The sequence below is a fragment of the Papilio xuthus genome, unplaced genomic scaffold, assembly GCF_000836235.2.
Source record: "Papilio xuthus unplaced genomic scaffold, Pxut_1.1 DF825946.1, whole genome shotgun sequence".
Taxonomy (NCBI): Eukaryota; Metazoa; Arthropoda; class Insecta; order Lepidoptera; family Papilionidae; genus Papilio; species Papilio xuthus.
In genome coordinates this window covers 9,120,206-9,141,749 of record NW_013532703.1, presented here as the reverse complement: position 1 = coordinate 9,141,749, position 21,544 = coordinate 9,120,206, and the positions used below count along the sequence as shown (strand labels likewise).

Here is a 21,544-nt window from a genome sequence, read left to right as displayed (position 1 = left end):
TTTCGTAGTAAAAAAATACAAAGGGAGTAAAGAATGACATTGAAGTTACTCTTGAATGTCATAGTCTACGTAGACCTGTTTTGTTTATCAACGCAATACGAAAATATTGCATTTTTGTGGAAAATTCGGGAAGGTCAGTCACAATGCATACGTGTTCCGTGAACAATGTTTCTTTGTTTTAGTGTTCTTAGGTTTTAATTATAAGGTAATCATGTATTTTTGTTCTTTTCTAAACAATAAAGAGCTTTAAAATCATCAAATTAACATGCTTCACTTTTTTTGCACGTTTGGACTTTATTGTATTTTTGAGGTTATTTTTAGACATTGTTGTGTTTTTAATCACCTTTGTTATTGTGTAATAAATGTGTTTATTTCTCTATAGTTTATTGATGTAACTAATAACATTTTCTGCTCTTAAGACTATATACCTCTGCATTATTAAGACTATATACCTAATTTAAAATTTAAATTATGTCATATACATATTATTTTACTATTCATATTCAAATTAAGATTGTTTACAACAATGTTTAAATGACGGATTTGAAGCTACGATTATATTTCTAACCTTAAGCTAGATCCTTGGACTATTGGTGTTAGTACATAGTAGACAAATCATCTTAGTTTACACAAATAGAATGAACTGGTTGTAAAATGGCATATTACTTATAGAACTATCGTTCATTGTTTTTATTATGCTTTGAAGTCACGAATGTCATTAGTTACGGCCACAAACACGGCTCAGTATCTACAGATTAGTACTCTGAGCAAGTCTTTGTGGCCAGCACGATCCACATAAAACTTTATTAGGAAAAAAATAAGTTTGAAAACAAAATAACAACTCATAAACAAATTTTAATTTCCAAGAAAACCTCATGGTTTTTGTTTTGAATGTATTATAATGTGAGTCTCATTTCATTTGGAATTCTTTTCAATAAGTCTTTCCAGAAAACGTAACGGTCATTCGTTTCAATTATTTACACAGCTTGTAATATTTCAAACAACGACTGACGAATAATACTTAAATGAGTTATTTATTTTATGAATTTTCAGTGCTTTGAAAACTACGCTCGAAGGAACTGCGAACGATTTACGATACCGAAAAACTGACGCTAGAAAATGGCGCATTTCTTCTTAATCGCTACAATTGCGCTATTGGTTGGAGTTAATGGTAAGTTACATCCACATTGTATATAAATACTAGCGGTCGCCCGCGACTCTGTCTGCATGGAATTAAAAATAAACAAAATTAGTAGCCTATGTGTTCTTCCAGATTATGTTCAACATCTATGCCAAATTTCAGCGAGATTTATACAGCCGTTCTGGAGATATCTTCAAACAAACTTCCAACTATCCATCCATCCAAACGTTCGCATTTATAATATTAGTAAGATTTATCTAGAATTGGATTTGTAAGCAATGCTATTGTTTCGTGCGACTGCCGCGAAGGAAATGTTTTTCGCGGTCCGTATGAATTTCTAGCAGATATATCCTAATGGCTTGACCGATAATGAAGTGTCAAAATCTTCTTCTGATTTCTGACTCTTCTGATTATTTTCCAGGCTATATTGTAACACACAGACTCGTTGATTTTTACATTAATTTCTAGTTGTCAGATGTTTAACGCTTTCATGTGTTTAAAAAAAACAACGTTAAAATTGCTCATATATGCATATCCTGTTTTATTAATACTTAAAGCATTGTACAAAAACAAAGTAATTTCATGATAACGCAATAAAAAATCTTAGCGTAGCTCTTGAACTAAATCTGGAAAAGTAGAGTAAAAAAAACAGTTTTTTTAGGAACCAAATTAACATCCTAAAATTATTTTACCATCATTTAATATTTAGTCAAACAAGTTAATAAACTAACTCTATTATTTCACAATCAAGAATTTTCCATTGCCTCAGTGACGTAATACTAATTTTTATTTCATAAAGACACGAATACTCGTTAAATGAACAGCTGCGTAAATATTATATTTAACAATTTATATGTATTGTACAATGATTCAATGATTCCTTTGTTATTGACGAATGATTAATATCATTTAAATACTAGCTCTCGCCCGCGGCTCTGTCTGCGGATTAAAAAAACTTTGACTAAGTAACACATGTGTTCTTCCAGACTATCTTTATACATATGCCAAATTTCATCAAGTACCTTCAAACAAACATCCAGCCATTCATCTGACTAAACATTCGCATTTATAAAATAATAAGAAGTGACATTTAAACTTACACTCGTTTATTCTAATTTGATTGTAAAAACATTTTTTAATAGCTATACTGAACATATATCACTGGCCACTCCAAAAAATTTTGACGCTATTATTTTTTTTTTGTTTTCAGCCGACCCAAGTAATGATAATCAAAATCCATTCCAAGGGTAAGATATCTATGTTTAAACGCAACAGAATTATAAAAACAGGAAAAACCCATAGATAATTTGAGCAGCACTTTTTTTTCTTCACTGTTTTTTTTTAATTTATCCTTGTAGAATTGTTGCAAAATATTGTTAGTAAATTTTTACTAAATTCACCTTTAATCATAATTTGTAACGTAATTTTTTATTACAGATTTCCTTTTAATCAGGTAAGATATATATAAAACAAACATGTTTTTGGAAATTTCTTTACGAGTAAGAACCGATTAAAAAAAATTATTTTATTTACATCTAAAAGTTCGTCTTTGTAAATTAACTTAACGTAGATTTCTGAGACCTAAATCTCTGTGAAAAAAGAGAACATGTTTTAAACGGGGATTTTGTTCTCTCAGAAACCCACGATTAATGATTTAAATACATCACAATGAAGTCATTTCATTTGTTTGTGTATTTGAAAATTAAAATCCTTACTTATCATGAAATTTGATCGATAATTTTAATAATTATAAAATTTACAGTTTCAAAGACCTTTCCAAAACTTCCATGTAAACGGCTTTCAGCCATTCTTTCCATTCCCTCTTCATCCTATAATACCACCATTCCCTACCATCAAGATACCCAGTCCCGACGACATAATTGGTAAAAACCCTAGCCCTGGAGAAACTTTTAGTGGTGTAGTGGTACAGTCGTCCAGTGGTTACACTACAGATGAAAACGGGAATGTCATAAAAACTGGTGGTACCACAGTTTTAACTAACGACAACGGTGACGTCAAGGAGTTTAAAGGTTTGTACGACTTTATTATAAATTTCTAAGGAGACGAATTTTCTGCACTTATAACAACAATTCTTGAATCGCTCGGAACAGACAGATAACTTTGTTATACACGCTAGTAGAAGAGCTTTCTATGACAAAAGGAATTTTGTTCAAACAAAATGCAAATGTATTTTGATTTCCGATAATCGATTGCTGAAATTGTTTTTATTCTTGAAACCATTCCCTCCGTATATATGTTTTAACACATATATGATACATGGTATTTCGTAATTATATGATCATTAATTTTATCTCTTGATGGGCGTTTCCCGTTGGACCGATCGGCTTACCGATCAATCGGTCCAACGGCTCAACGGGCCGATTGTGATTTTACTTTAGGATATGTATCTCGTTGGGCCTGTGTAACTACTGATCAGTGAGAATTATTATAACATTGGGCCGACTGATCTGTAAGTTTATCGGCCCAACAGTATACTTTGTTTTACAGTAGAATATGTTTCTATTTACAGTTGGCAAAAACCCGCCGGTGATTAAAAGCAACATGTAAGTAAAAAGTTTTGATGTTCGATTTCCTTTTTCTCGTAAACTTCTTTCAGTTTTTACCTTTTTCGTTTAACTGCTGCTACATTTCTTTTTCAATTTGTAAACTCAACATTTTATTACCCATCATCTTACACCTCCACTGGGTCTTCTACGATGTCCAGCTGTTTCTGGACAGTTTTTGGAATCACTGATATGACCAATGGAACTATTGTTGCTTTTAGAATTAAGTTACATATGGTTATTTTTGTTTTAGAGTTCCACCGGTAAGAAACGACTAGAGGATAAAAAAAAACCGTTTAAGATTAATCTAAATTAAGCGATTACGATTGTTATAAATATAGTAATATTAATGTAATTCTAAAACGTAAGAAATAGAGACTGCACTTTATGAAAACAGGTAAACACATTTTATAATACTTTTATATAATACAAAGACGAACTTTTTAACTTTACTTTTTAATTTTTAATATAAATACTTTTTGTAAGTGGAATAAGAAACTATTTTTTTCTTTTTATTTCAGTTTCAAAATCCAAAGGTATAGTGGATTTAATAAATCTAAATATCAAAGTCTGATCATCAATAACTTATTCTTTTAATTAATATTTCATTATTAAATAATAAATTAACGTCTACAGATAACAATAACAAAGGGAAAGGTAATGTAGCATAATTATTTTAAACTAATAATTTCTGATAATTTCATTAAAACCTTTAAATGTTTGATTGGGAAAGACACTTTTATTCTTTTTTTTATATCATAAGGTGACAAACGAGCGAGCGGTCACCTGAAATCGCTGAGATAGCGAAGTGACCGTTGCCCATAAACATACGCAATTGCATATACGTTGCCTATCTTTAAAGTTTCTTGATTTCACTGTTAGATTACACGAGAAATATTTAAACATATTTTACAATTTTACAGACACCACCGATAAATTTATCCAAGGTAATAAATATTATAAAAAAATAATTCGAAACACTATATTATTTTCAAATGCAAATGCAATAGTATAGTAGAAGTGTCAATAGGCTACTGGTTAAGTGTACGGATTTCCGATCACGAGGTCGGCCGTTCGAATTCCGCCTTTCGACTATTGTCGTAAACCATTTTCTAGCACAAGCATAGAGCTTAGTTGTAATGGTACAAGAAATATTAGTAAAAATAAATCTGTTAATATTTTAGAAAAAAAATCGCTCTACTTCAACTTTTTTAAAGTCATCAATTATTAAAATTAATTTTACATATTTTTTAATATTTATTTCAGCTACCGAAAATTGATTTACCAAAGGTTAGCGTCTCTTTTAGAATATAGAGTACATAAAGTTTGGTATTTTTTTTATAAATGTTTATATTTTAAAGGTTCTATGCATGGCGGTTTTATTAATTTTTCAGTTGCCTGATATCAATATTCCTGGGGTGAATATTAATTTGATTGCATTTGATTATTTTCACGATTAACCCTTATGTTCATTTTGTATAGTATACCATACATACAACTTTATAAAAATAATTTTTAACTTCGTTTTTTTTAACTTTGTTTTTTGCTTTTCGTCAAAAAATAAATCTTGGCACAATAAGAGTTAAAGAGTTTTCTTTTAAATTTATTTTATTTAACTACATTTCTTTTATTTAAATTATTGATTACAGATAATTAATATAAAAGGAGTACAGGTATAAGTTACCTTTAAAAATATAATAATAAAATTAGGTATAAAAAAAGATTAGAAATATAAATTAATGATCTTTTTCAGTTGCCTTCAATTGATTTCTCGCAGGTAGAGTTAATATATTAGTTTTATTCATTACGCTTATGCTGTGAGTCAAGTTTATTCAAAACAAACGTATTTAAAATTTTATAGCTTCCTGATATCCCAGAAAGCGAGGTATGTGATTATTTCATAAGTCTATGAAGAAAAAAAATATAAAATAAAGTGTCTTTCCTAAACATGTCAAACATAAAAAAAATATTTTAATAAAAATGTTAATTTTATTTCTTCCAATAATTTCTCAAATACACTTTTTCTATTATACTTAGGAATTCATGGATTGTTAACAAATATCTTTCTCATATTTCCTTTCATATTTGAAAAAAAAATCATAGAATAAAAGTAAAACTCAAAATCTACATGAGGTATTTTCTTTCTTTTGATATTTTACATTTAATCTAGTTCATTTCGCGTGTGTTTATTTTTAAAATACTCATTTTAAGAAACAATTTTTCAATATTTAATTTCAGTACACGAAAATTACAATAACCGAGGTATTTATTTGATATATCAATTTATAAAAGTTTCTTTCAAAATATTTCAACCAGGAAAATTGCAAAAAATAATACTTATTTTTCTTTTTTTTCTAATATCGTGCGCAATGCAAATAGGATACGTAGTCGAATTTACAAGTTTACTAGTAATTTGGAACTATTATATTTATTGTTCAGAATATTTATTTAGGTAACAAAGTTTGATTATATTTGTATATTATATGATGTTTTAAGTTAAATATATTTTTATATTTCTAGAACAATTAGGTATGTAAATATTTAAATACTAGAATTTGAAGTTAAGCGAGCCAGTTTTTTTTTCAGTTTTTTCAAACAATGAATCTTAGCCTTCTTTTGTTACGACTAGCTGTATCCCGCGACTCTACGCGTAATTTAAAAAATATAAGAAGTAGCCTTTGTGTTCTTCCATATTTTTATATCTTTAGCCCTTTAATTTTTCTGGAGATGCGTTTTAACAAACATCCATCCATCCATCGAAACTTTCTCATTTATATTGATATTTACTTTTGTTTAACAGGTACCTGTTGTGCCGCCAACGCCAGTATTCTTCCCGCAAATACATGTAAGCTAAATTATATTCGGTGTAGAATGTTGATAAAATCGATAGCAGTAAAATGACGCATTATCGTTTCTTCCGACTGATGGAGATTCCTATGTAAATCTTGAAAATAAAATTGTTGAAGCAAATATTTGAATGCTAATTTTTATTTATATTTCAGATTACGTCATTTAATAGTGACAACCTAAAGAATATCAAGCCGGGTCCAAATCAACATTTTGTCGGTTCTTCGTCATCTTCGTTCACAGTTGCCAGTAATGTCAATGGCAAAAAGAACTACGCCGGTGCCACTAAAACCATCGTTAACAATAATGGCCAAGTAGACGAACAAGCTCTAATTATTGAAAATAGCGTTTAATTAAAAATTAATAGTAATTCGCAGTTCTTGTTTTCAAAGTTGGTAGTACTTTAACAGTTGTCATTTCAAAGTAATATTTTTAAGGTTATCTTTCATCTGCATTTTAGTTACTTCATTTAGGTGTACATTTATTTTGTTTAAATTTCTATGAATGCAACGTTTTAAAAATCTGTATATTTAAATAAACCAGTGATATAAATAACTATATGTTTCATTATCGTTTTTAACATAGTACTATATTTGTCGATTTTTAATGCAGCAACGCCTGCTTAAATAATTCCTTAATTTTGATTTACAATACTATAGCTATTCAAAATTTACAGGCGAAAAGCATATCATTCATTTATCCTTAATCTAGTACATGTTTAGCATAAAAAAGGCGAATCATCATCGGAGGCATGCCTAAAAATCAATATCTTCACCTCATATTAAGTCACATCTAAAATATACCATTACTAATATAAATGCGAATGTTAAGATGGATGGATGGATAGATGGATGGACGAATGGATGTTTGTCTGAAAGTATCTCTGGAACGGCTGAACGGATATCGAAATTTGGCTTAGATGTAGAACATAGTCTGGAAGAACACATGGCTACTTATTAACTTTTTTATTAATTCCGCACGGAAAGAGTCGCGGGCAACAGCTAGATTAACGTAAGTCAAATAATCTTTGAATAAAGAACAACTAGAACAGGTTACCTAAGCACTCAGTTCACTGTTATGCTTTTAACAAAGATGATTCTCGGAATATATACAGAAAAATATTCAAGGTCATATACTACGTACTCAAATTTTCAACGCTTTTGAAATTTTCAAGACTGCTATTGATTACCTTCTATTGTTATTGTGTATTTGTCTAATTTAGCACATCGATAATGAAAAATGCTCATGGGCTATGAAAAGAACGTGGTAGTTTATTAAATGAGTCCCATTACTTGACACAATGGCTTACATTTATTTTATTTAACAGTTAAATATCATTTTAAGATATAATTGAGATTCTTAGGAACATTATACACATGAAGCGTTTCCAAAACACTATTATAAACATGTACAAAATAAGTATTACATACAATTTTACTTACTGACTTAAAGCTATTTGATAATGGAAGGTAATTTCAAGGAAAATCGAAATTAAATCATTTGAGTTTGATCTGGTGTATTGATATGAAATATGATCCTATATAATTATAGACCATTCTTAGCTCTATTATACTTTCTAGTACTTTTAATTACTTAGTAGCGCGATTGTAGGTAGCAAGTTTATATATTAAAAAAAAAGTATCTCTTTAGTTCCCGTTGTTGTTTACCTTCAATGATATATTCATAGGAGTTAGTAAGTTAAACTAGCGCATAATTCAGTGAGAGTCTAGCACGAATATTCGTGACAATAATTTCGTAACTTCATTGACAGCAATTTTGTGCAGCGCCCCCTACAGCGCCTAATTTACACTAACGTATTCAATAAAAATGACAAATTTTGTCGATCACATTAAGTAGGCGCATGTCGCAAATATTCCGAATCCGGTCATTGGGCTATTCTAGTTAATCATGTCGTAGCACAAGCTTCCAGCTTGTTTGGAATGGTAACAAAATCATCATCACAACCTGCCCTCAACCCTATTGGGGGTCGGCATAGTATGTACTACTCCTCCATACATCCTACGCATATCCTCTTTCACACAGTCATTCCTTACTTTTTCTGGTCTTCCTTTGTAGTCATCCACATTCAATCTCATTACTTTTTGCTTCTGTCATCATTGGAATGGTAACAACAAATGTGTATAAAAAAACAATTAGAAATTTTGTACTTTTTCTTGAAAATTGAAACCGATATGTCAGAATGTGTTTGTCTATGCGCTAAATAAATTATTATTCGTGGTAGGCCCTTAGTTGACTTTCACTTAAATGTGTAACGTGTTTGTATTTTCCTTTGAAATAAAAATATGGTTATTAACACTATTCGATGGATACTTTACATTTGAAATAACTTTTAGTTTAAATTTTTTTACGGATCTCCAAAGATCAAAGTCATGTTCCTATAGTGTCTTTGACAAGGAAAGATTTTGTTCTTGTCCATAACTAATTTCTCAAGGTCGTTTAATCTGATAAATATAGTGTTAGAGAATCTTCATCGCGCACTAGATTTCTGTTTTAAGAGTTAAAGTAACATATTCTATTTCATTTATAATCATGTCTAAATTTCTTGTTGCATTTTGCTTTATTGCGCTGTTTCTCTATGTCTTAGGTAAGTTAGACATTTTATACGACAACTGATAGATTTTGAACTTGATTAATTAAAAAATTATAATAATTTTACAGCTGAAGAGGAATCTAAAAATGAAGGAAAAGAAAATAAAAATTGCGAGTAAGTGCTTAATAATTTGTATTTTTTTCACTGTTTCCGTCAATCATAAAAATAAAATCTATCTTAAATCAAAGTTAATACAACATTTTAATGTTACAGGGACATACCGGAACAATTAGTAAGTAAACCAGTATAAAACTAAAAAGGTTCAACATTTTATTTACAGAACTTGGTTAAAAAATTTAAGGAATCAGCTAAATAAAGTATAATAAAATTATGTATAATAGTATTAAACATACAATATCTAGCTACCGTTCGCTAAACTAATAAAAAAAACTTAATTAGTAGCCTACATGTTCTTCCAGACTATGTTCTACATTCATACCAAATTTTAAGGAGATCCATTGAGGCGATCTAGAGATACATTCTAATAAACATCCACGCATCCAAACATTCGCATTTATTTTTAGTAAGATCAGTAATTTTATATTTATTTTATAGGACAATGACAATAAGGAACAAGAAGCTTCAGATTCAAGTTATATGAAACAAAATATGGTAAGTTTATATTCCGTCGCAATAAATAATTTATACGAATTGTATCCTACGAACTGACTTTATTCAATTAATATAGCTAAAATATTCATTTTAATATTTTTAACTTTACGTTGCTGTAACAAAATTCATTACGAATCGATTTTAACTGGTCCTTAGCATGCACAAGCTTATATTAAATTAGAAAATATATAAACTAAGCTTATTTGATATACAAAATTAATCTGAGGAGGAAAAATTATCAAACTTAAAGAAAAAAGACATTGATATTTGGTTCTTTTCTTTTAGTTTTTGTTCAGTTTTATATTTTGGAATTTGTTAATGGTAAAATTATTATCACTTACTTCTAGAGGACTGTTAGGTACAATGTAGTTATTTATTAACTCTGTATAACATGATTCAAACTTTATGACGGCTCTTTGTTTGTTGCGAGCATATATTTTCACTGAGTGCTTAGGTAGACTCAATAAGGGAAAGCAAAAGTTTCTCCTACATCTTTTGACATTTTATTCATACCTAAAATGTATTTAACTAAAATCATTTTTTTTTCTCTAGAATCGGTTAGCATTGCGAGCTGCCATTACGTTTGAATATTACTGCATATCGTCATTAAAATTATTTTCTAAATTACAGGAAGCACCAGCCAGCTACATACCTTTGTATTATGGATATGTTCCATTCTATGAGCTCATCGGGTACTAGGTGTACATAAACCAATTATTATTGTTTTCTTTATGTTTTTAAATATTTAAACTACAGTCGATTCATTTAAAACCTATTAATTTATCCAGAAATAAAGTGTTTATTGTTACAAAATGGTTTATTCACTTATTTTTTTATTTACTTATTATTGAATTTGATAGAACGAGATTTTCATTTCGTTTTACCGTGGATTGAAACCATAGTTGTCATCTCTGTCATTCTCCTTGAAGAGACAGAGATAACAGTATATTTATGAGCGGTTGTCTCGGCAGTGAAAACTCAAAACTCTATATTACATAAATAAGTTAAAACATGTAATCAACATGAATATGATCTCCATAAATATCAGGGCAAAGTGATTGATGGATGGTTTGTATGTTTTCGCTTGATATAAATATATTATGCTTTAATCGATTTGTTTCAATAGTTTGTATATGTTATTATGTCGGATATAAAATACTAGCTGTCGCTCGCGATTCTGTGCCAAATTTCATCAAGATCCGTTTTGTCGTGGCGGAGATACTTTCAAGCAAACATCCATCCATCTAAACATTCGCATTTATAATATTAGTAAAAAGTACGATAATACTATGTCATAAAGAGACAAAGACTAAATAATTAGGGTATTTCTTTGTTTTACTAGACTTTTATTTTGCTTTTAATAGCAAAAAACTAAAGAAGGAATTTTAAGCAGAAATGTCGTAAACAATGTGATTAAGTAGGTTATAAATGCCTAATTAAATTACAATTTCATTGGGTGACTCTCAAATGAAATCTATTCAAAATATATACAAGCTCAATAGTATAAAACTTTTGACTTTAGAGAAAAAAAAATGTTTTTTTTTATTCCCCTTGGCGGACGTAATATTTTTTGGATTAAAATAATCGACCTAAGACATTGCAGTATTTTATTTTTTGTTCTAGAAGTATACATAAACAGAAGAAAACACTGGCTGAATTTAAGTCTAAAGAGAAAATAAAAAATACAATGTTGTTTTTTATCTGTATTTGAGAATAGCCCTTTTAATGGCGATTATTCGCGTGTGATATAAGGCGGGAAAGACCTTGTCGCTTTACATTATAGCGCGAAAATTCACACCGCACGATACACCACCGTGTCTCGGAAATTTATCACACGTATATTTTGTTTATTTCACTAACAAAAATGATGAAACTATGCCCCGTGTTGTTTGTGATTGGATTTATTTTCATTAACGTGGAAGGTAAGTAAAATTATAATTTAATTGTATGAAAATTTTCATTTAAAAACAATAAAAAAAAATTATAATGAACTTTAAAAAAATATAGTAGCCATTTTTTATTAATTTTATTCTGTTGTTTCGCCAATTAATACTTCATTACCAGAAAAATACTTTTTTTTTCGTAAAAAATAGGATTATGTTTTTATAGTTTTTAGAGTTTTCTTTGATTATGGAAAGCAAATACTAATACAACAAAATATTATATCATAAATCCCGGAATCTATTAACGTCTAAAGTTCGATTGCCACTAAACAAATATTAGACTATCGTCAAAAATGCATCGATATACAGTTTTTTTTATCCTAGTAGGTAAATTCCTAGTCAAATCAAATAAACATTTATATCAATTCCAACTTTATTCCATATAGATAAAGTTCAAATTACAATAAATTCAATTTAACCAATCTGCTGGTTAAGTTGATTTCCTCATATCTGTTATGTTTTGAACTTTAATCTATAGCTTTTATTATACTAGTTTTCACCAAAACTTTAACACGATTATGACGCATGATTTTTATATTTGACGCAATTAGTATGGAATCTATAAAATTTAAGAATAACTTACTCAATAACGCATTTTTAAGACGTAGAATCAGGCATAACTTTTTTCTAAATCAAAACAGTGCAATCTAATAGCACGACATTAGTTTAAATGTGTTTTTAATACGTTTTAAATCATTGTTAAAGATAAGATGGAAAAATAATTAATCTGTATTGAAGTAAGACATACCTATTAATAAAGGTAAAGGAGGTTAAATAATAGTAGACCATACAGAAGACAGGCGTGAAGTGGAAGCAATTCCGCGTTTCGTCTGATGAGTGTGCGTCCCTGAGGCCTAATTTAGTCCTCTTTCCCTTTTTCTTATAAGTAACGGATGGGAAGTGGAAGTGAACTTTCTGGATGTGAGATGCATAGAAATGTTTTCTTTCTGTGCATCCTCTCCTCCATCGATTAAAGGTAGGCAAAGTATATTCCATTGCATGTCTATGGGTAACGTTCACATCGCTGTTTCAGCGATTTCAAGTGGCCGCTCGCTCGTTTGCCACCTTAAGATATAAAAAAAAGTAGAGCCACCATTTTTCAACTTTTTACCTTCTTTACTTAATCTCTATAATGTAGAGCCTACATAAAGGTTCGTATCAAAGGATTGACCTTTCTATACCCTTTTGTGTTTAATGTTCCTATAATATTATACCGCTGATGTACTTGCTTATCAATTTTTATCACTATTATCTTATTTATAAATGTATGTCGAAGCTCTGCGTAGGATGTGGCCTACGCTATTCATATAGTGTTTACCATCATTCTATTGTGTTACGTAATATCCTACACGTTGAGGATACAATAAAGAAAATAGGGATCTGTTTCCCTATGAGACTATAATTTTCTTCCAGCGTCTTGTTTCATACGAAATATTAGAATATAAGAGATGTTAGGAACAAAAGTTTTATTAAGAGCTTTTCTGTTAGATACCAAAATAACAATTAATTTTATAACGTTATGCCTGTCCATGTTATTTGCATTTTATTCATAAACAAGCGGTACGCGAAGAATTAAAAAAATATATAATTAGTAACCTATGTATTCTTTCAGACTATGTTCTATATGTATGCTAAATTTAGTTCAGCCGTTCTGTAGATACCTTCAAAAAACATCCATCCACCCATCTATCCAACCATCTATCAAGACATACGCATTTATAATATTAGTAAGATAGTAAGATTAAAATTTCGAAAAAAAATGATGACAATATTTATCCTATAGACTTTAATTTACTTATTTCTAACTCGAAAATCTAACTCAATTTGTACATAGTACCTAAGTATATTATGTAATATGTACAAATTAAATATATATGTATAATATATTTCTCGTTACACGTGTAAGAAGAAATTTATGCACATTTGTGCATCTCACTCGTACCGGATCTTTCTTATCAATACGACGTCATACTGTGATATCCAGTCTAACAGCATTCATACGCTCCTGATCTTCGACTCTTGGCTTATTATGCTGAACATTCCATGCATTTATTTTCATTTTATCAGCATATTACCAATTAAAATTAATGATTTACACGAGTAAAATGTTAAGTGTTGATAATCACGTGGTCTAAAAATGGGTGAAATTTTTTATCGATTTACTTTGTTGAAAACTAAGCAATCCAATAACTAATAGATTGAATAATGTTTATATATGTTCTGGTTAAGTATGTTTCTCGTGTAAGATGAAAGAAGAACTGAGTGCTTAATTTTAGACATTATTAATTAGAATCATTTGGCGCGAATGACTTGCTTTCGTTACAAAGTCTAGTGTCAAAATGAATAGTGGGGGACATAAACGACATTTTAGTACGGCTAATGTTGTGCCAGTACACCGGCACAGTGTCGGATTTTCCATATATTCGACAAAAATGAACACACATAAGTTTTCGTTAATCCATGAAGCTTGATATAGAAAAGACTAGATTAATAACACTTTAGATTTAGTTTTTTACAATGATATTAGATCTTTTATTATATTTTAGCGCGTTCTAGCGTTTTATTATATTTTATACGAATAGCGCTTTATATTTTTTAACTTATTTAATTGAATATTTATGAAAACAATACGCGAACTTGAGAAGATTTAGCTAAATATCACGGCCGGACCACCATTGACCTCTCGATTGATATCATTAATTCTATTTAATATATTCCGTATAGATTGGATACAAAATAATTTATTGCACAACGTTTGCAGATTATGCTTATTTTTAACAATGATGTGCGCAAACCACCAGTTATCACTAAAACCTATTAGCATCGAGTATTTGCTAAGTATTACGCTGTTTATTGATGAAATATTTTCGTTAAACGTCTTCGAAAAGTATTTAAGATGTAAAATAAATGAAGATTCATTTTACTTTATTTCTGATTTGTTTTTTTTTTTAGCTAATTTTATTGCTATCTTACTAAGCATAACCTTGACGTCTTGTCCACTATGGACGTTCTGAATTCTGTGCCGAGCTAAAAATGTTTTCGATTTCAAAAATTTATCAAAATGGATTACTCAGTATTTTTTAAATTACTTTTACTTTTGGGTTAATTGGGTGTGTTGTTGTGTTTGTGTTAACCAATATTAAGTCTTACTAATTCATTTTATAAAAGAAATCAATAGTTATGCATCTGATATTATTTGCATCTTTATTTTTCAGGAGCACCGTTCGATCAAAATGACATAAGCGCGGCTGCGGCTAATGGTGATTGGAATACATTTCACCGTCTGTAAGTTACATGCTACATACTATTTACATACTAGCTTTCCCCCGCGACTCCGACTACAAAAATTATAAGCCTATATGCTCTCCCATGCTATGTTCTGCATCTGTAACAAATTTCATCATTGAGCCGTTTCAGAGATACCTCCAAATAAACATTCATTCATCCTTCCAAACATTCGCATTTATAATATTTATATATTTATTACTTAGTTCTCTTTTACCATGAATAAGCCAGAGTCTTACTACAATCTCGCAAGATGTTAAATGACGAGGTATCCCAAAGATGACTAACTAATTCACTCTACTCTTGTAAAGCCCCAACATTATAAAGAAATAATGTGTATAATAGTATAGTGAGGAAGCTGTATTTTTCCTCCTTCTATTTACTTAAAATTTTACTAAACATGGGTTTCTGAAACCAAAATCATATTTAAAACATATTGTTATCTCTTTCTTGTCAAAGATAATGACAGGGATGACCATATATTTTTTATACAGAGGTTTCAGAAACCAACGGTAAATGGCATAAGGTGGTGGTAAATACATTTGGTGATGGGACGCACTGTTAGAAAACAATAACGTCTTAGATTTCATTAGTGACAACGAATTTGAATGTAAATTAAACTACAACGACTTTGAAACCTTCGTTTATTGATAAGACACACTTTAGTCGGCCATTTTTAGAATAATACTAAGTAACGATATTTAAAGTAATTCTGTAAGTAGAAGCGCCAATAGCCTAATGGTTAACATTACGGATTTCCTTTCAAGTGGTCTTGGGTTCAAATCTCGCCATTCCACTATTGTCGTAAACAATGTCCTAGCACAAGCATAAAGCTTAGATGTCATGGTACAAGAAATATTAGTAAATTAACAAAAATCTGCTAATATTTGTAAAAAAATACTTACAAAATTAGCTCTGAGATCAAACCGTCACTCGAAATATATAATAGAAAACAAAGAATGGATATAAAATCTTATAATAATTCTTATTTCAAATATAAAGTTCCGTCGCTCATATAAATTGTTAACTTATTAACAGGTTTGTATAACATTTTATATGAATTGAAATGTGATCGTTATTTAATATAACAAAAAGAAATGTAGATTATAAAAATAAATAAAAACCTATTTCTCATTAAAATATGTTTACTTTTCAGCATTCAAAACAAATTTCGTTTAGCACGTAATCGGTAGGTAATATAAATTAATACGTTAGTTTATTTATAAAATTTATATTTTACGAAGTGTGATAAAAGGATATTTATTGATTTTTTAATTTTATTTTTTTAAATCCTGAATTTAAGACTTAACAGTGTCAGTTTAACAGTGGTAGAGCCCGCTTTAACATCTTCGCACGAATTGGCCTGGCTCGCCCGGTGAAATACCACGACCACACAGAAGACAGGCGTGAAGTGGAAGCAATTCCGCGTTTCGTCTGATGAGTGTGCGTCCCGGAGGCCTAATTTAGTCCTCTTTCCCTTCCCACCCTTTTTCTTATAAGGAAAGGATGGGAAGTGGAAGTGGACTTTCCGGACGAAAGGATGCATGGGGAGGGAAAATATTTTCTTTCTGTGCATCCTCACCTCCATCGATTAAAGGTAGGCAACGCGTATGCAATTGCGTATGTCTATGGGCAACGGTCACTTCGCTATTTAAGCGATTTCAGGTGGCCGCTCGCTCGTTTGCCACCTTATGATATAAAAAAAAACTTAACCCTTTTACTGGTAGTGGCAATATTATGATTTTTTCCACTTTGCAGCACCTTAAAACCACCAATACCTTAAAACTTAGTGACGCATTTTCACCAACTGCAAGAGGGAGATCCATGAACAGAATTTAACAGAGCTCATACTGGTTGGCAAGGATATTGCCACCATGTGTTTTTTCTTCCGCTAAATATGATTATTTTTTTTTTCTTTAATAAAAGTTATTAAAGTACCCACAATAAACCAAAAAAAACGAGTTTTTTCCGAGACACAAAATTGCTTCTACCAGTTCGATCTCTTCCATATTTTGTTAAGAAAAAAAAAAGGCAAAACATTTCATGTTGATTATGATTGACTTATAAATGCCTTTTTTCATTTACAGCATTGAGGACAAATTTAAATTAATGCGTCGCCGGTTGGTAAAATACAAATTGATTTTTGGGAATATTAACGAATACATAACATGGGGAAAAACAATTTTTATATTTCCTACAAATTTAATTTACGGAAATTTATTTTTTTGAGTACAATTTTTATTGTAGCGAAATTGAAAGCCGAATCTTTATGTTTATTGATTATTGTTATTCCAAATTACAAAAGGATTAATTAATCAAATAAATTAATTCTTAACATTAATTATAATTAATTAATTACTAATAATTTTATGTTTTATATACTAAAACTAATCCTTCATACATGTACCTACTAATTTGTCTTCATTTTACGACAATATGTTAGAGAGAATTTGTCTAAAAGTTTTAATTCTAAGAACATTTGCTGTGAGCCATAATTGAATCAATATCGAGCATGTCTAATGATATTTATCGCATTCATGTCGTTGGAATTCCTCCTAACACGTTTTGTTCCACCTTATAAGATGAACGTAGACTTATAGCCTTAATGCATTTTATACCGTTCGGGGCAATGAGTCGCATGAATGTTACTTGTTTTCTCTTTAACATAAAAATAAATAAGAAAAAAACAAGACAAGCTTATTATTCAAAAAATTGTATCGATTACGGACAAATTTCATTGGAATCGAAGATATAAAAAAACACGTGGCTTAAATTATCTACAATCTGCTTTGCTTATACTAATTGTAGTCTTATTTTAAAATTTGATTTAATTGGAATGTAAGTACTAAGTGAGTAACTATTAAAATAAAACTGTACTGTTAATTATAATGCTTGAAACGTAAAATAAGAACTGATATAATTGAGGTCTAATACATTTTAACAAAGGGAGGGCGTTAATTAGAAAGGTTTAGTTTTTCATGTGATATTTATTTTACAGATTGAGTCAAGGATTCGACTTCAAACCTAATTTTGATGTAAGTAAAATTTCATAATTTTATGCTTATCATTTGAAATTCCATAAAGTTGTATGTTAATTGGTGAGGAATTTGATTGATTTATTCATAACGTAGAAAGTTACTTTGAAATAAGAAACATTACTTCCTACAAATCGAGAATTATCTTATGTTCTCGAAAAAATCTTTTGTTATTCATTTGATGACCAAGAACAAGCCGGATTACTTTTTATATGGATGTCCTTTACATATTTTTTGCAGCTTCGAGCAAAAACAACAAAATATATAGGTTTATCTTATAACAGGATGACCTATTCTGCGTATAAATGTAACAAGAAACTGGGAAATCCATACCTTTGTGCGATAGTTTTAAATCGTGATACAATATAAATTTATGATTCTTCAAGATATTTCAAGATTTTTATATAAGTACTAGCTGTCGCCCGCGAATCTGTTGGCGCGGGATTAAAAATAGATGTTGGCCGATTCTCAGACCTACTCAATATGCTCACAAAATTTCATGAGAATCGGTCAAGCCGCTTCGGAGGAGTATGAGAACGAAAATTGTGACACGAGAATTTTACATATAAGACTAGCTGTCGCCCGCGACTCCGTCCGCGCGGGATATAATAGATGTTGGCCGATTCTCAGACCTACTCAATATGCCCACAAAACTTCATGAGAATCGGTCAAGCCGTTTCGGAGGAGTATGAGAATGAAAATTGTGACACGAGAATTTTATATATAAGATTAGCTGTCGTCTGCGACTCCGTCCATATGGGATAAGTAACGATCAATAATTGAGATGCGACCCCGATATCTCCCAATTGGACCAAATACAAGATACAGATGCTTACAAAATTTGAAGTATTGGTTCAATAGTTTCGGAGTTTATCGCGAACATAGACACGATTTTTTTTTATATTTAAGTTTAATGCATTTTGTAACTTAGCTGATTAGTTTTTGTTAAAATAGCATTTATATCCTCATTCCTAAGACGTTTCAAAACGTCTATAGAATACTATGAATGACGTAATTCCCAATACTTCAATGTTCTATTAAGCGATGGAAAATATGCACATAAATCCATTATACATTTTTATTTGTTTTGATATGATTATTTTATTCTCATCTCAATAATTTTATGTTAAAATTATTACAAAATGCAGATGCGCTATACTTACATATTTTTTCCTGTAACTACTGGAAATAACCATGACAGGCATTAATATATTATACATTAGAAATATATAAATCGATAAATGCACGATCTTATGACATGGTTTAATCTAATGAGTATACACTCCATGTTTATTATACTTTATATCAAGAGAATCTAATAATTTATTTCTATACATCTGCGATAACATCTTGACTTCTGTTGGATGTTAAGTTTTCCTTCTTCAGTTAATTATACAGATCTCATGTTACAGATCTGTCGCCCGTAACATTGTTCTCGCGGAATAAAAAAACTTAATAAGCCTATGTGTTCTTCCAGACTATGTTCTACATGTGTGCCAAATTTCAGCGCGATCTGATTATCCGTTCTGGAGATACCGTCTAACAAATATCCATCTATTCATCCATCTTAAGATTCGCATTTATAATATTAGTATGATTAGTATTTAAAATGATTTTAGGTCTGATATCTAAGTTTTGATTTAGAGTTTGAAATACTAATAATAAAATAACAATAAGTCTTCTTAACCACATTCAGTACGTCTTGCAAGACTTACGTGAAATTCTACGGCTGATTATTTTGATATCGTCGACTCACCGTGTGTTTCTGAGACTAAAATCCCAGATTTAAGCATTTTGTTATCTCAGTTTTGTCAAAGATAATGACGATATAGATAGACGATGGAGATTTTGGCCTCAGAATCCAATGATAAACATAACTATATACTATTGACAAAACGATATTAACAACAACACATTTTTTAAATATTTTTCGTCAGTATTAACAATACTTTGTTTAATTTTCAGAGTATCAGAAGCTTGCAGCCTGATGGTCCGGATTCAAACGTGTACGGAGAAGCTCAGTATAGCTTCCATTCGTCTTCTAATGTGAATGGACAAAAGAGCGAGCAGCGCGGCGGTCGCAGGATCGTCAACAAAAATGGAGTAGTCGAAGAATACGAATTACCTTAATCTCTTTACTTTTCTTGTCCTAACATGCTGACCTTACTTGATTATTAATTTTAATGTAATATATTTTATAATTTGAACTATGTTTATCCATTAGAGTTACAGCTGCAAAAAATATTTTTATTCTTTATATAACAAATAATAAAACAGTCAAAAATATAAACGAGTTATGGTCAATTGTCTTTGGTGCAAATTTTAGTGTTTAAAGTAATTTTTTAAAATTATTAAACAAAAATTTAACATTAGATTTAAGACTTGTTTGTTATTAAGCTGTGATTTTTGTTGTAAGTTAACCGAAATAAATAAATTTGCAAAACTAGACCTTATTTTATTTCATTTTTAGAGATGTATGTGTGAGGAAGTTCTCCGCTGTTCCTACCCTGAAATTCGGAATACCAAAGAAATCCCTGGTTTAAATAGGGTTATTCGGTCCTAAAAATATCTTATTCAAATTGTGTATAAGGTTTAAATAATTTTGGCAATTCACGTTGTGGTGGACACACAAATATTAAGATGGATATGTGGGATAACAGTAACACGAATGAATAAAGTGCAAACGACGATATTACAGGAAAGCAGAAAGTAAAACCAGCTCATTTTGGTAGCAATGACCCTTGTGAGGTTAAAAAATACTAAGCTAAAGCTAACTAATATAAGCTAACTAACTAAAGTTAACTTAATAAAAATAAACGCCTACCACATTGTATTAGCATCTTAATTCTATTTGCTGATTAGCTATTATTCTTATTAGGAACTTAATACTCGTATAGTTGTACAGAGTAGGAACATCGCATATACTATGCCGCAAAGAGATATCGCTTCTGCTTAGCGAGATGGTTTATCTAGATATATTACGGATTTTTTTTCAAAGAAAAACATGCCGTTCGACGAAAAAAGCATGGCAAAATGAGACGGCAAACCTTCTTTTAGTCCTATGGTTAGGACAACAACGATGTTGAAAGCATGATACGGGTATGTTTTATAATGAAAAATTCAATTAACTACAACATAAAGTAAAGAACTGCGCATTGAAAATAATAATTGTGCGAATGATTCGATCAGATCTTAGTCATCATACAAAAAATAGACAGTAGTTATATAAGTTTGTTTATCAAGATCCAGAGTTCGTGATGGTACAAAACGTGTTGCACGATAATGGCAAAGACATGACCTACCTGCATGTCCTGTTCTCAGGAATATCGTTGTTTTTAAATCCTAAAGGATTTTTATTCTTGTAGTGCGATAAAACATTTAATTTGTCAAGAGTATTTTTCGTGGAAACTTAGCCTTAAAGCTAAGATAAGAAAATTTTATATCTTGTAAGAGCCACGTAATAGCAGACATTTCCAAATTTATATTTGACTTTGGAACAATGTAAT

General features: G+C 30.1%; 2 protein-coding genes and 1 long non-coding RNA gene across 6 annotated transcripts; all 3 read left to right on the top strand.

Annotated features, from left to right (window-relative positions):
- Positions 1-99: 99 nt before the first annotated feature.
- Positions 100-6,906, top strand: LOC106124903 (uncharacterized). 2 transcript variants are annotated; one of them, XM_013321920.1, is made up of 9 exons: positions 100-205; positions 1,054-1,171; positions 2,352-2,388; positions 2,579-2,594; positions 2,904-3,171; positions 3,672-3,705; positions 3,959-3,968; positions 6,506-6,550; positions 6,708-6,906. In XM_013321920.1, exons 2-9 carry the CDS (start codon positions 1,120-1,122, stop codon positions 6,903-6,905), a joined length of 660 nt encoding a protein of 219 aa, XP_013177374.1. In that variant the 5' UTR covers positions 100-205; positions 1,054-1,119; the 3' UTR covers position 6,906. The 2 variants fall into 2 exon arrangements, with proteins under 2 accessions (XP_013177374.1, XP_013177375.1); XM_013321921.1 differs by lacking the exon at positions 100-205 and adding an exon at positions 885-903.
- On the top strand, positions 4,543-5,180 carry LOC106124904 (uncharacterized). The gene is made up of 3 exons (XR_001228227.1): positions 4,543-4,652; positions 4,972-4,995; positions 5,100-5,180. It is a non-coding gene; the product is annotated as an uncharacterized LOC106124904 (long non-coding RNA).
- A 4,629-nt stretch (positions 6,907-11,535) lies between the features above and the next one.
- Positions 11,536-20,484, top strand: LOC106124986 (uncharacterized). 3 transcript variants are annotated; one of them, XM_013322055.1, is made up of 6 exons: positions 11,536-11,697; positions 14,934-15,003; positions 16,160-16,192; positions 17,091-17,123; positions 18,002-18,038; positions 20,004-20,170. In XM_013322055.1, the coding sequence occupies exons 1-6, from the start codon at positions 11,640-11,642 to the stop codon at positions 20,166-20,168; spliced, it is 396 nt and encodes a 131-aa protein (XP_013177509.1). In that variant the 5' UTR covers positions 11,536-11,639; the 3' UTR covers positions 20,169-20,170.
- Positions 20,485-21,544: the final 1,060 nt, after the last annotated feature.

What these genes read in the sequence shown, in the direction of transcription:
- LOC106124903 (XM_013321920.1), top strand. Translation starts at nt 1,120, where the DNA reads ATGGCGCATTTCTTCTTAATCGCTACAATTGCGCTATTGGTTGGAGTT. An exon ending in GCTATTGGTTGGAGTTAATG is followed by an intron (nt 1,172 to 2,351) that starts GTAAGTTACATC and finishes TTTTGTTTTCAG; the next exon opens with CCGACCCAAGTAATGATAAT. An exon ending in TGACGTCAAGGAGTTTAAAG is followed by an intron (nt 3,172 to 3,671) that starts GTTTGTACGACT and finishes TTCTATTTACAG; the next exon opens with TTGGCAAAAACCCGCCGGTG.
- LOC106124986 (XM_013322055.1), top strand. Translation starts at nt 11,640, where the DNA reads ATGATGAAACTATGCCCCGTGTTGTTTGTGATTGGATTTATTTTCATT. An exon ending in TGGAATACATTTCACCGTCT is followed by an intron (nt 15,004 to 16,159) that starts GTAAGTTACATG and finishes TTTACTTTTCAG; the next exon opens with CATTCAAAACAAATTTCGTT. An exon ending in TTTAAATTAATGCGTCGCCG is followed by an intron (nt 17,124 to 18,001) that starts GTTGGTAAAATA and finishes TTTATTTTACAG; the next exon opens with ATTGAGTCAAGGATTCGACT.